General features: G+C 41.7%; 1 protein-coding gene and 1 non-coding gene across 2 annotated transcripts in view; both read left to right on the top strand.

Moving 5' to 3' along the window:
• Nucleotides 1-14,952, top strand: part of Macf1 (microtubule actin crosslinking factor 1) — a 230,192-nt gene that overhangs the window by 97,105 nt on the left and 118,135 nt on the right. The window contains exons 37-40 of the mRNA XM_051171391.1: nt 1,812-7,166; nt 8,437-8,586; nt 12,717-12,932; nt 13,285-13,434. Of these exons, the coding sequence (XP_051027348.1) occupies nt 1,812-7,166; nt 8,437-8,586; nt 12,717-12,932; nt 13,285-13,434 (5,871 nt within the window). The remainder of the gene's footprint in view (nt 1-1,811; nt 7,167-8,436; nt 8,587-12,716; nt 12,933-13,284; nt 13,435-14,952) is intronic.
• On the top strand, nt 11,707-11,813 carry LOC127212112 (U6 spliceosomal RNA). Its single transcript, XR_007833495.1, has one exon. It is a non-coding gene; the product is annotated as a U6 spliceosomal RNA (small nuclear RNA).

Genomic DNA, 14,952 nt, shown 5'->3' with positions numbered 1-14,952 from the left:
ATGGATACATTAACATGAATTTTTTTAAAAATCCAAAAGTAATACTTGTCCAAAGAGCATACAGGTAAAGTCATTAAAGAAAACAAAGACAATGAAAGAAGGGCATTGTGGTGCCTGTCTTTAATCCCAGCACAGGTAGGAGTCTGCTGTCTGTAGGTTTGAGGCCAGCCTGGTCTGAATAGTGAATGCCAGGATTCAGAGCTTCATGCTGGGATCCTGTCTCAAAAAACCAAAAAAAGAAGAAGAAGAAGAAGAAGAAGAAGAAGAAGAAGAAGAAGAAGAAGAAGAAGAAGAAGAAGAAGAAGAAGAAGAAGAAGAAGAAGAAGAAAGAAAGAAATTATAAACATGGAGTGTGATAAAAGTAATGAAGCAGTCTACGTGGTTAAGCTCTTAAATGATTTAAAATCTGAAATAAAAGGTTTTAAATTGAGGGTTCTTCAGCAGGTGATTCTAGGATTTGCACACTAATTTTAGCAATGTATAAGGTTTACTTTATTCCCCAAATGAAGAGACTGACTTCTGTTTAAGGATGACTTTACTGTTTCATGCTTCTCTCTAACTATCTAACGAGACAGGGAAATAATGAAAGATTTGAGTCCAGGTTGGTTTCTGGAACTCACTTGTTTTGTTACCTTGGACAAGTTACCTATCATGTGTCTCATGTTCTTACTTCCAAATTAAGATTCATCTTTTATAAGATCATTGTGAGGGTTAACTATGTTTCCTCAATACATATAAGTGGGAGTCTGGTCTAGAAGTGGTACTAGTGCTTTCACAATCTTAAAGTCCCTAATCTGTCTCTTCCTTGACTTGCTACTTTCAGGCCTTACTAGCATTGGCCTCCAAGAAGTTAGCTGTCAGTCACACAGGCCCGTTCATTGGGATGCACAACTACTTTGTAGCTTAAATCTCTCATCTTTTATATAGTAATCCTGCTATCTTATCAGCAAAGAAATGTTGTTTCCAGAACCTTCTGCATAGGTTGCAACACTGAGAAATTATATTGGGCACTGGTATGTGTCTGTAAGAGCCTTTGTAATAATTTGATCTTAGAAATAACTATCCAGATGCTAGAGACATGGTTCAAGTGGGTAAGAGCATTTACTGTTCTTTCAGAGGTCCTGAAGTTTAATTCCTAGCACCTATATCAGGCAGTTCATAACCATCTTTAACTTCAACTCTAGGGGATCTGTCACCTTTGGGCTCCTAGGGCACCTGCACTCATATACACATATACACACAATTTAAAAAAGTAAAAACTCACATCTTTAAACACAGCCATCCAAGGGCTGCAGTGTGGCTCAACAAGGAAAGATGTGTACCACCAGGCTGATGAGCTGTGTTTGATAGCCAGGACCCACATGCTGCAAGGACAAAGCCAATTCCCACTAGTTGTCCTCCGACTTACACATGTTTCCTTTGGCTCTTGAATGCCTGCATGCATACTTATGCATACACCCTATACACTAAATAAATGAATAATTAAGTAATGTAAAAACTTTTTTAAAAAAGCTATCCTCTTTCTTTTACTGCTTGCTACTTTGTAAAGCTTGTTATGCAGATATGCTTAATGCAATCTGTCATACTTTAGACAATCTGTGAGCTTCTAGCTCTATTAAACATTCTGCAGGTTAGAAAAACTATTTTCTAGCATGAATGGCCTGGCTTGCATTTTGATACTTCATACAGGTTGGGGCTTACTCAGGGTATGTTTTCCTGTGATCACAATTTCATCTACTGTGATTTTCTTCCAACAGTTACACGTTTACCATTGATTCTAATTCAACTTTCACTTTAATTCTTTTCTTTAGGATTGCAGAGCAGTTGCTGGGGTGATTGACCTAGGCACAGTGGAGGTATTTCCCATCTTCAGAGCCATGCAGAAGGGCCTCATTGACCAAGACACAGGCCTTGTGCTCCTGGAATCCCAGGTTGTCATGTCCGGCCTCATTGTCCCTGAGAACAGTGAAAAGCTCTCTTTGGAAGAGGGTCTCACCAGAAACCTCATTAACCTTCCAGTGTACCAACAGCTCCTGGAGCTACGAGATTCTTTGTCTTTAATAAGCAGGCTTGTGGAGACAAAAGGCCCCCTTTCTGTGGTGGAAGCAATTGAAAAGAAAATTATCAGTAAGGGACTTGGACTGAAAGTGTTAGAAGTTCACCTGGCAACTGGAGGTTTTAGTCTCCCTCCCAGCAAGAACTGTATTAGTCTAGAAGAAGCTTCTCATCAAGGCCTCATTCCACCATGGCTTCATTCAGAATTACAGTCTCACCTGCTGTCATCCAAGAATTTAATAGACCCTAACACAGCTGAAAAAATTGGACTGCTAGAACTGATGCAAAGATGTATCGTCCATCAAGAGTCAGGGTTGAAATTACTGCCTGTCAAGCAGTTGGCAGGGGGAATGGTGAGCTTGAAATCAAGCCGGGAGGTTAGCATTTTCCGTGCCGTTCAGGAAGGGCTGATAGATAGGCAGGTCACTGTCCGGCTGCTGGAAGCTCAGCTCTTTGCTGGTGGCATAGTAGATCCAAGAACAGGGCACAGACTTACCGTAGAAGAGGCTGTGAGGCATAATTTGATTGACCAAGATATGGCCTGTGCTATTTTCATAAGGCAGCTTCAGACAGGAGGCATCATTGACACTGTCACAGGGAATAGGATGACTATTGATGAAGCAGTGAGCAGGAATCTAGTAGCTCCTAAGATTGCTCTTGTAATTCTGGAATCCCTCTGGTCATTCATGGGGTTGCTATGGCCCGAATCTGGAGAGATCCTCCCAATTACGGATGCTCTAGAACAAGGCATTGTGTCTACTGAGTTAGCACATAAAATCCTCCATAACCGGCAGCAAATTGAGGCTCTTTTTCTACCAACAACCACAGAGATTTGGTCCTGGGAGAAAGCAACAGAGAGTGGTATCTTAGATGAAAATCTTGCCAATAACTTATGCTCGATTTGTATCCCTGATGTGATGCCCCACACACAACTAGCGGACTCTGCGGAACAGAGCAAATTAGGTGTTGCTCCTGGTACACCACCTCTGCTGTGCCAAAGAGAGAGAGTAGCAAGCCGTGGAGAGAACCTGTTGTTTCACCTGATGACTCACAGCTATATCAGTGCACAGACTGGGCAGCGGCTGCTTCTGTTGGATCAAGAGCTGATGGAGATGCTAACATTCAGAGACGAATGTCAATCCGGTCTTCCAGAAGGATTTGAAATTCAGCATCAAAGTCCAGATACCTCTGAGGAACTACAAGAATTGAATAGTGGGTCCATCTCCCAAATTTCTAGTGCTATGAGTACTAAGAAGCCTTGTGAAATCCAGTTTCCTTCTCAGAATAAAGACTCTCCCAATCAGGAAAACTGTATGGAAGCAAAAGGCAAAAGGACTGTTGTAGGAATAAAATGCTCTTCTGTAGAGAACCCTGAAAGGAATCTGTTTGCAGGAGAACAAAAAGCAATTACTGCAAATGTTGGCACTTCAGAGGTCATAAATAAAGTCAAATTAGAGCTACAAAGTCCATTTTTAGGTACTAGAAACAAAGAACAAACAGAAATGTTTAGCAAGGAAAATACTGGTAAAAAACCCCTCCTTGTGGGATGTCCTGAGGAATCTGAAGGTATGTCCTTGGTGCTTGACAAAGCCCTTCCTGCTGAGAAATCAGAATGGCAAGCTCCCACAGAGATTCTCTTCACATGTCCAAAAGAACAAGTGAAGACTGTCAAAACTGAATCCATTCCAAGTGAAACTAGAATACCACTTAAAAAGTCTCAACGCAAAACATCACAATTTGAGGTAGAGACTTCTCTAAGTTTGAAATCAGAATTTAAGTCAGAACATGACATGAATATTAATTCTTTGGAGAAAGAGTTAAATGAAACACTATCAGCTAGATATAGCCACAGACAAAGCCAAGAAGGACAGAGTGTTGCCACAGATTGTCATATGGTGGTATTAGAAAAGACTGATTCAGAGGATAATGGTGATGAGCCTTCCTTGTTGTGTAGTCATTCTTTTGAATTACTTGAAGACGCTACCTTAAGTACGTTATCTGCCCAGCTACTCGATGGTGGTATCTTTCATGAAGAAACAGGTCAGAAACTCTTACTAAATGAAGCAATAGCCCAAGGCCTTGTGTCTAGCCACACTGCAGTGAAACTCATGGGAAAATTGAACATGTTTCAGGGCTTCTTTGATTCCCAGACCCGTGAGTCTTTGACAACTGAAGAAGTCATTAATGAAGGCTTGATGGATGAGAAATTATTACATAATGTCCTTATGTCAGACAAAGCTATAAGTGGTATCTTAGACCCCAGAACCCACTCACTGTGCTCTATAAAGGAAGCCGTGGAAGTTGGACTTCTTGACAAGGAGACAGCCACCAGAATTTTAGAGGGGCAGGTGGTAACTGGTGGAATTGTTGACCTGAAACGAGGCAAAAAGCTTTCAGTAACTTTGGCCTCAAATCTTGGTTTGGTAGATAGTGCTGACCAGACAAAACTTATTAATCTGGAAAAGGCTACCAAAGGCAGAGGTGCAGACAAAGCAGTTAAGGAGAGATTAATTGGACTACAAATGGAAACAACAGGACTTAGGGACCCTGAGAGTAAAGCGCCATTAACAGTTGTGCAGTCCATTGATAAAGGTCTTTTAGAGAGAGAAGAAGCTGTCTACCTGCTGACTAAGCAAGTGCTCGATGGTGGCATCATCCATCATATATCTGGCTTGAGACTTTCTGTTGATAATGCCTTTGAACAAGGCTTGATTGGTAAAGATCTAGCCAGGCAGCTGAAAAAAGTTGAACATTTAAACCATCATCAATTCTTTCATCCTCAGACAAAGGAAGCTCTTTCCTTCTCAGAAGCCATAAAATTAGATCTTGTTTCTCCAGAATTGAAAAGAGAAATCCAAGAGATTCAGGACTTAAGTGGGAACTTGCGGGATCTCATTGATGGCCATAAATTGACCTTGGCAGAAGCTAACAAAGGATCCTTAGCTACTAAAACAGAATTACCCTCAGGAGTGAGGCATGGGGTTGTCGATCCTGAGAACTGCAAAATTATCCCTTACTCAGAACTAGTAAAGAAATGTAAGATTGACATTGAATCTGGATGGAGGTATCTTGAAGTTATTCCATTCTCTGATATTAGAGATGAGATGAGCAACAAAGTACTGACATTGTCTGAAGCAGTTCACCTTGAAAAAGTAGACTTTGCACCTACACTGAAGGTTTTGGAAGCTCAGGCAAACACTGGTGGAATCATAGATACAGCCACAGGAAAAGGATTGACATTGGCATCAGCTTTGGAACAGAAACTTTTAGATGAAAACATGGCCAGAATTATTGCATCTCATCAAGTGTTAACTGGAGGAATTATTGATATATATACTGATCAAAGACTGACTTTAGAGGATGCTGTTGAGAAAGGATTCATCAACTCTGCACTGGCAACTATGATTCAAGTAGACACCTTAGTAAAGCACGGTGAGGCTGAAGTGTGTGAACTGAAGGGTGAGTGTCTAAGAAAGGAGTTAGAATCTGAGTTTAGTAAGGTTGCTAAGGAGAGTTATGACAAAGAGAAATGTGAAGGAGAGTTACAAGTTAGAAGTCAGTTTGCTCAAGAAAAGGCTAAAGTAAGGGTTTCTAATGGGGGAAAGGCAGAAAACGGCAGGAAGAGTTCATTAAAGGAGGTGGAAGGCAAGTGTCAAGATGAGGAGAAAGCTTCTTCGGACAGTAAAGTATCTGCCAGCATCATGAGCCCTGGTGGTCTTAAAGGAGGATCTTCACACCAAGTTTTGGTGATGCATCCCTGCTCAGAGTCTTCTGATGCAAAACTCAGGGAGGTGCACAGAAGTCACATGATAAAATGTACAGGTGGAGAACAGGAGAAAGTAGTGACAAGAGTAAAAATGATTTCTCACATAAAGCAGCCTACCTCAAGCCTGGATGCTGAAGAAGCAAGAGACTGTCAAGGGAAAATGATTTCAAAGGGACAAGAATCTCATCAGGAAGCACCAGGCAAATTGTTGAGTGAGCAGTCACTGAGTGTTAAGGTTAGGAAGAAAGCAAAAATGGCTGTAGAGGGAAGTGTCCAAATGGGCAAAGCAGCAGTTCTTTCTGAAGAAAAGTTGGACCAGGAAGTGACTCTTGGTGATGAGCATGACTCCTGCATAAAGGGCCAGTCTATGAAAATGACTGGAAATGACAAGGGAAAAGAAATAGATTTTTTTGTTACTTGTAAAATTGAAGGCCTCCCTTCCCAGATGGCATCCAGAGATGCTTCCCTAAGAAATGCAGATGCTTTAACAGTCTTCAACAAAGGGGAAATGAAAGCTGCAAACCTCTGCTCGATTTTAAAACCAGGAGAAAAATTATCTCAAGAAACTTCTAGTACTGCCCGGAAGGAGCCATTCTCTTCTGAGATCCCAAGACCTGAAAGACTAAACTACCAGAAATCAGATGGAGAATCCCAAGTTTCAGACATACCCCACATTTCCAAAAGAGACATGGCTGCCCAGAGACCCACCAGAGAGGAGATCACTGATGGCCAAGACTTGTGTATTACATCTAAAACCAAGGAGACCAAAGATACAATTTTTCCATCCAGAGATCATAAAGAAAAATTATATCAAGAAATACCTTTAGACTCAACAAGAGCTCAAAAATTGAAAGAAACCACAGTTTCTACTATAGATACAGCAGGAGTCGGTGGTATAGATTCCTCAGATAGAAAAGGTCTTCATGAGGATAGCAAAAGGAATCATGAGCTTTGTGAACATCAAAAATCTAAAATAGCAACAACTCAGCAAACAAAATTTCTAGAAGTAGTAAATCCTATAGTCAGAGACCCAGAAGGGTCCTCTGAAGACAGAGCAGGTCAGAGAGGACCCAGAGTTTTGGTATCTCTTCTTCCAGAGAAACTACCCAAAACGATAGTGCGTAATGAGAGTATAGGGCAACGTGATGCTGGCATCAGTCCCACTGCTTCAGAAGTCAGAGAAGAAAGGCCAGTGTCCCTGCCATGTTCTATAATGAAGATGGATGAGAAGACGCCTAAGGAAAAGCACAAAGAGATCCTCAGTGACGAACAAGCCCCCTTCATGGCTGTGCCTGGTGGGAAGGGGAGTGAAGACGTAAACCCAACATCCTGCAGAGCAACTCAGGCAAGTATCCCAGTGGCTTGGGTTCTGTTTGGTGAGGGGTTGGGAGTAATTTTGTTTGGTTGGTTTTGATTTTGTTTTGAAACAAGGTTTAGCTGTGTGACACCGGCTGGCCTGGTGTTCACTGTATATCCCAGGTGGCCTCCAGTTTGTGCCAGTCCTCCTGCCTCCCATTCTGGGATTTGACACACACCATCATTTCTGGGTTATTAGTTTTGGCGTTTGTTTGTTTGTTTGTTTGTTTCAGGTTTATTACTTACTTAATTAATTTTATGTGTGTGAGTGCTTTATCTGCACGTACACCTGCATAACAGAAGAGGGTATTAGATCTCATTATAGATGGTTGTGAGCCACTATGTGGTTGCTGGGAACTGAACTCAGGTCCTCTAGAAGAGCAGACAGTGCTCTTATCCACTGAGGCATCTCTCCAGCCTGTTAGTTTGTTTCTTAAAGATGTAAGTAGCAAGCTGGGCACCGTGACTCACACATGTAATCCTGCACTCGAGGAGGCAGAGACCAGGTACATCTCTCTGAGTTCGAGGCCAGCCTGGTCTACAAAGCAAGTCCAGGACAGCCAAGGCTACACAGAGAAACCCTGTCTTGAAAAACCAAACCAACAAACAAACAAGGTATGCGTAGCTTTACTGCTATCTAGGCAAGTGCACTTCTCCTACTGAGTTGCATCCTCAGCCCTAGCATGATGTTCTAGTTCTTACTGAATACAAACGTCACTTGTATATAATTGTGTGCACACACATTTATTTAGGGCATTAGCTAATCTCTTAAATTATTCATTTGTCATCTATAATATAGTTGTTGGGAATTTAGGCATTGCCTGTGAATATTGTCTTTCAGAAACAGTTTTTCTTCACTGTTTTTTATTTTTGTGTACCTAGCCCTGAACCCAAAGCTTGTTATGTAATCAATACACAGCCAAGATCTATCTCCAGCCTGAGAGTTCTAAAATTAAAAACCAATGCCTAAGCTAATTTGAAATATTGGCATTATATTACTTGAAATCAGAATGGCTTTGAGAAGTATTTTTAAATGATGCTTATTTACTGATAATTATGAGCATCTGCTTTCTGGGGAAGTAAAAAAAATCACTTTTGTCTGCTGCTTAGAAATGGCTCAGACAGAAGTACATATTTCATACTGCCTTATGTATAGTGAAAATTGCTTCTTTCTGTTTGACTAACAAAAGCCCACCTACTTTAAAAGCTGACTTTAAGGGAACCGCAGAACTTAGTGAGTTTTACTCTGGCTTCCACAGAATGTGTTCACCCGGCGACTTTGTTTAGAACATGATGAGAAGTTGGTGTCCTATCTGTCTCTGTTACGGGACATTGAGATGAGAACCAAACAGATTCAACCTTTGGAGCTCAATGTGGTGGAGCTGCAGGATCTCCTGGGTCAGGCCAAGGTATGTCCCCAAACAGTCCTCCATGCCCACTGCCTTCCGGATGATGGATGGCCTCTCACTAACTTGAAGATTTCAAGGGTTAACAGAATCTGCCTTTCACTCTCTTCTCACTGAAAAAAATCTTGTGCTTCCTGTTAGGTATTTGTAGCTTATGGAGGCCTAGAACAGGTAAGATTTTTAAGAGGCAGATATAAATATACTTTGGATGGACATGTGCTACCTATATGAGCTTTGATTTATTGAGGTTAAGTTCAAAAGCAGTGTGATTGGTTAAGAAAATATTAAAATAAGAGACAGGCGTGGTGGCACACGCCTTTAATCCCAGCACTGGGAAGGCAGAGGCAGGCAGATCACTGTGAGTTCGAGGCCAGCCTGGTCTACAAAGCAAGTCCAGGACAGCCAGGGCCACACAGAGAAACCCTGTCTTGAAAAACCTAAAAAAAAAAAAAAGTTGAAATAAGCTTGGCCTGGTGATACATTCATGCCTTTGCTCCCAGCACTGGAAAGCAGAGGCAGGAGGATGTCTGTGAGTCTGAGGTCAGCCTAATCTATATAGTGAGCTCTAGCTAATTAGAGTGTTTAATGCTGGAGCTGGAGAGATGGCACAAGTTAAGAGCACATGCGGCTCTTACACAGGTTCAAAGTTCAGTTCCCATCAACCATGTCAGGTGGATCACAGCCAGCAACCTGAAACTTCAGCTCCAGGAAATCTGACACCCTCTTCTGACCTACACACAGACACACACATAATAAGAATAAGAATAATAAGAAATAAATCTTTATTAAAAAGAAGGAAAAGGTCTGATTTTAGCCAACTGGAAAATACTAGTTCCCAAACTTCAATGAAGTTAAACAGCAAAGTGAGTCACATTGTATAAATCGTTAAAGTCCCCCTTTATAGTAGCACCAGAAAACAGCTGAATATGGGTATGCAGACAGGGTTGTAAGTACAAGAAACAGTTAAGCTTGCAGATTACTAGCTTGATTCAGAAGCATAGTAATTGCATATGCTTTTTACCTACAGAAGACTAAAGGTTGTCTTCTGAAGAAAGCATCTGCTTAGATTCTGTGGGTGGCACAGTTAAAGGTAAGGGTTCTTTTCTGAAGTCATAGGATTACATGGAAGTGACTGATGCTGGCTTCATTTTCATTCTGCCTCCCATGATATGACCCACCCATCCTTGGGAAACACAGATCTAATGGTGATAATGGGAATGATTTCCCAACTGTATAGCCCAGCCTCACCACCTCAGCGAAGCCTGTATATCACACCCACCTGTGTATGTAGAGTTTATAATCAACTTTTTAGGCAATTCAAAAATCACCATTTGTGTCAGTGAGACATTTCACTGGATAAAGTCACTTGCTGTCAGCCTGGTGACCTAAGTTCAGTCCCCAGGAGCTGTGTAGTAGGAGAAAATGAATCTCTGCAAGTTGTTCTCTGACCTTCACACTGTGTTTGCCCTGTAGCACATGCGCGTGCGCGCGCGCACACGCGCGCACACACACACACACACACAATTAATTAATTAATTAAAATAAATGTATTTTAATACTATTTCAGTGACTATACTATTAATAATAACATTAAAAAGATGCAACTAGAACTCTCTAAGAACTGAGATATAAGGACACTCTTTCCATCAGCATGAGATAAATAAATTCTACTGTTATGTATGTGTGTCTCTTTGTATGAGTATGTACATATAGCTGCAGGTACCTGTGGAGGCCATAGCTAGGATCCTCTGGAGCTAGAGTTAACAGGTAGTTGTGAGCTGCGCAACATTTGTGCCAGGAGCAGTAGGTGCTCTGACTGATAACCTATCTCTCCAGCCCCATAATGCTTGTGTTTTCCCACTAGGGAAACCAGCGGCTGTTTGACTTACATTTGTGGCCGGGTCTGGGAGTATATGCCTGTAATTCTTCCACTGAGAGAAAGAAGCAGAAAGATCACCACAAGGTGCAGGCCAGCCTAGTATACGTAGTGAGTTATTGATCAGCCAGGACTACATAGTGTGTGACCCAGTCTTGTAAAAACAAAAGCCAAGTGCATTGGGGCACACTTGGGTTTTTTTGTTGTTGTTGTTGTTTTGGTTTGGTTTTTGTTTCTCAAGACAGGGTTTCTCTGTATAGCCTTGGCTGTCCTGGATTCACTTTGTAGACCAGGCTGGCCTCAAACTCACAGCGATCTGCCAGCCTCTGCCTCCCGAGTGCTGGGATTAAAAGTGTGCACCACTACACCTGGCTGGGGCACACTTTTAATCCTAACATTGGAGAGGAAGAAATAGGGGAATTCCTAATAGAAGCTCAGTAGGCAGTTAGCTCCAACTAGTGAAAGATTTTGATTCAAAGGAGGTAGATGGCACTCCTGAAGACAATAGCCCAGGTTGTCATCCTGCCTGCACATGCTTTGTGTTGTTTGTTTGTTTATTATACTAAAATCTGATTTCATGATTTCAGAATTAAATCCAGCTATATTTAATTGGTTAATTGGCTGGTTTTAGTGGTTTGTTTTTCCTTCTATTTTCTTTTGTATATGGACTCACAAGTGGACATAGACATCTATTCCATTGTCCTGCTCTATCTTATACCCTTTAGACAGGGTCTTTCACTGAACCTGGAACTAGGATTCTGGCCAGCAAACCCCAGAAATCTTCTTGTTCCTCATCTCTCTCCAGTGCTAGGATTACATGTGTTCATGACCATGTCTAGCTTTTTATGTGGGACTCTAGGATTTGAACTCAGGCCTTCATGCTTCCTCAAGCAAGTGCTCCTACCTACTGAGCCATATCCCCAGTCCTAGTCCTGTTTCAGTCTTTCAAAGAACATCAAGAAACACCAACCTTACAAAACTAAAGAAAAATGCCCATAGGAAGAACAGAGGGCAGAGTACTTAGTCCAGTGCAGATTAGTTCATAGATGACCTGGTAAAATGGTTTCCGTGGAGTGTGAGGTAAAAGCTAGATGACAGGCGATTACCGAATGACATTCTTTCCAGAAGCATTTTATATTGCAAGAAAAAAAAAAAAAAAAAAAAAAAGAGGCAGAGTACAAGCTAGAGGATATGGAGTGACTAAGGAATGTTTTCCGTGGATTTTGGAGAAGAAAATTGGTAGGAGAGTGCTCGCTTCGGCAGCACATATACTAAAATTGGAACGATACAGAGAAGATTAGCATGGCCCCTGCGCAAGGATGACATGCAAATTCATGAAGCGTTCCATATTTTTTCACAGACATAGGGAAGGGGAGAAAGAGAGAAATGGGAGGGAGGGAAGAATGGGAGGAAACGGGAAGGGCTAACAATCGAGATGTAATATGAATAAATTAATAAAATTATAAAAAAATTGGTAGGAGAAATTGGTCATAGATGGTATCAGGCTCTTGAGAACATAGAAAGGCAGCCTTGAAAAGGAAAATGAGTCACTCACTGAAATTGGAAGCTAAAAGAAGATGATAGAGCCTGGAGAAGTTTGCCATGGTTCTCCATACCCAGGATGTGCATAGGTACAACAGCTAAAAAGGGAAGTGAGGTTGTACCCCAAAACGCTATTACGCTTCCCGCCGCCATTGCTGGCCTCTCTGTTGAGGAGTAAGAATAGTATAGAACAGCTGAGTGGGACGACTATTTCCAGGTGTTTTTTTGTTCTTTGGTTCTTCTCCTGTAGAGTTTGAATTGAAAGAGTCATCTTTTGGTTGATTTCCCTTGAAGCACACTAAGTCTACATGTCAGCTGCCTGGAAAAAGGAAAGTTGACAGTCTTAGAGAGGAGTCAAGGTGTGGTAGACAGAGTACTCCACTGAGTCAGAAACCTGAATCCAAGTTCTGACTACTCACCCATTTCAGTTTGGTGGCCACAGACAAAACAGTCCATGTTGTTCAATGCTGAGGAATGTGTGTTAATTAGTGACTACACTAAGGAACCTACATAGAAAATAATTTCTAAACTCTAAGTCCTGTACGGACATGACACAACCTACAGATGTGTTTGTAGCTGATTTCCAGAAGGCCTAATTGCTACTCTGTGCTGGGGATTCGATTTAGGCCTCAAGTGAGGTAGGAACATGCTCTACCCGATCCCCAGGCATAGCACTACTCTTGATTTTGTAGGTAACTTTACTCTGTTCCCTCAGGTATTAGACAGGGAGTTAAAAGATCTGTCCACCGTGGTGAATCAGGAATTGGAGTGTGTAGACCGAATTGTTATCAGTCAGCCGAAAGAAGTTCCTGCTCAGCTGTTGAAGGCCTTGGAGAAAGATGCCAAAAACCTTCAGAAGTCTCTAGGCTCAGTCAGTGACTCTTGGAGCTCCAGATTCCTCCACCTCCAGAATGCCATGGAAGGGAAAAGGGTAATGTCTTGGTTGCGGGGTTGTGAGTTTTTTATTTGGTTAATTTTTTTAGATTTATTTTTAATTATGTATATATGTAATATATTTATACTAGGAGACTATGTGCATGTAAATGTGAGTGCCAGCAGAGACCAGAAGGAAGGTACCAGATCCTCTGGTACTTAAGTTACAGGTTGTGGTAAGCTGCCTGCTGTGGGTGCTAGGACCAAATTCAGGCACTTTGCAAGAGCAGTACATGCTCTAACTGCCCAGCATCCCTCCAGCCCTAGTCCTTTGTTTCTGTTCCTAAGGGCTCACACAAAGTCTGGGTAGCTCTGGAGAGTTATAGTTTGGCCTGCTGTATATTTCCTAGACCACAGTGTTAAACCAGCACAAGGAACTAGAAGGCAAACTTCAAGACCTGAGAGCCTGGGTTGACAGCACTAGTCCTACTCTGAACAGCAAGGGATACGACACTGAAACTGATGCTGACAATCTGAGCCTCTTTCTCCAACAATATGAGGTAAACTCTCCACCCATTCCCACCCACATCCCTTGACTTATAATGTTTTTATTTTCCTTATGGGCAAATCTGTCTTTACACTTATCTCCCTTTCAGAAATAAGATGAGTTATGTTTAATTTTAAGATTATTATATTCCTAGAGGTTCAGAACCTGTGACTATTTCTCCTCTCAGTAATTCTCTGAGAACCCAAAGAATGGCTTTATATTACCAACTTAATATCTCCTCTATACTGAGCATCTAGGATCTGTCTCTTGTTTCTCCTTTGCCTGGTATCCAATCTTGCACAATTTCTGGAGAGCTTTTACTTGTTGACATAAGAGTGTGAGGTAGGTGGCCGAGCGTGGTGGCGCACGCCTTTAATCCCAGCACTCGGGAGGCAGAGGCAGGCGGATCGCTGTGAGTTCGAAGCCAGCCTGGTCTACAAAGTGAGTCCAGGATGGCCAAGGTTACACAGAGAAACCCTGTCTTGAAAAACCAAAAAAAAAAAAAAAAGAGTGTGAGGTAGGCAAGGTTTTTCTATAGGCTAGAAGGTGCATTGTAACACTAGGTTTTGCATGTCAGATTTAGCCAGGAGGTCACAATTGCAGACAAACTGATATAGAGAGATGCTTTTCTTCTTAATATGCTCCAAACTAACTGATTCTTCTTGTTAGCCAGTGAGGACAACTATATAGACAGATGTGCCACATATGTTTCTTTCATTAGCTGTTCTTTTTGTTACTGTTCTATTCACTCTATTATTTTTTGTTTGTTTATTTTGGTTTTTTTTTTTTTTTTTTTTTTTTGGTTGTTGTTGTTGTTTTCAAAACGGAGTTTCTCTTGTAGTCCTGGCTGACCTGGACTCACTTTGTAGACCAGGCTGTTCTTGAACTCACAGAGATCCGCCTGCCTCTGCCTCCCAAGTGCTGGGATTAAAGGCATGCACCTCCATTATTCTTTTTGATATTATATCCTAGACTATATCAGCTCCTAATACTAGTTCATGAATTTTGTGTTACAGAAAGATATCATTCTTTTTAAACTCATTAGAAAGTCAAAAGGAACTAAATCTAGTCCTCCTTCTGTCCTCTCCTTTCCTCCTCTCAGACCAAGTAGACATAAAGGCTTTCTTGTGGCCAGCTGTGTGTTTGAACTTCATTCTGCAAGAGCTGACCTTCCACCTGCTTTCCTGCTCTAGTCAAAGCTATCACTGAGAGAGAGGGTCAGACTGCATGTGCTCATTAAGATACCATATGTCATGCCAGACAGTGGTGGGGCACTCAGGGGCAGAGGCAGATGTCTGTGAATTCAAGGCCAGCCTGGTCTACATGACAGCCAAGGCTACACAGAGAAACCCTGCCTCGAAAAACAAAAACAATGGGGCTGGAAAAATGTCTCAGTGGTTGGGAGGACCTGGGTTCAATTCCTAGTATCCACATGGCAACTCACAACTGTCTGTTAATTCCAGGATCTGACATCCTCACACAGACATACATGCAGGCAGAATACTAATGCACATAAAAGAAAAGAAAAAAA

Source organism: Acomys russatus, chromosome 29 (genome assembly GCF_903995435.1).
Source record: "Acomys russatus chromosome 29, mAcoRus1.1, whole genome shotgun sequence".
Taxonomy (NCBI): domain Eukaryota; kingdom Metazoa; phylum Chordata; class Mammalia; order Rodentia; family Muridae; genus Acomys; species Acomys russatus.
Note: the sequence above shows the minus strand (reverse complement) of the source record. Positions and strands in the feature narration are given on the sequence as shown.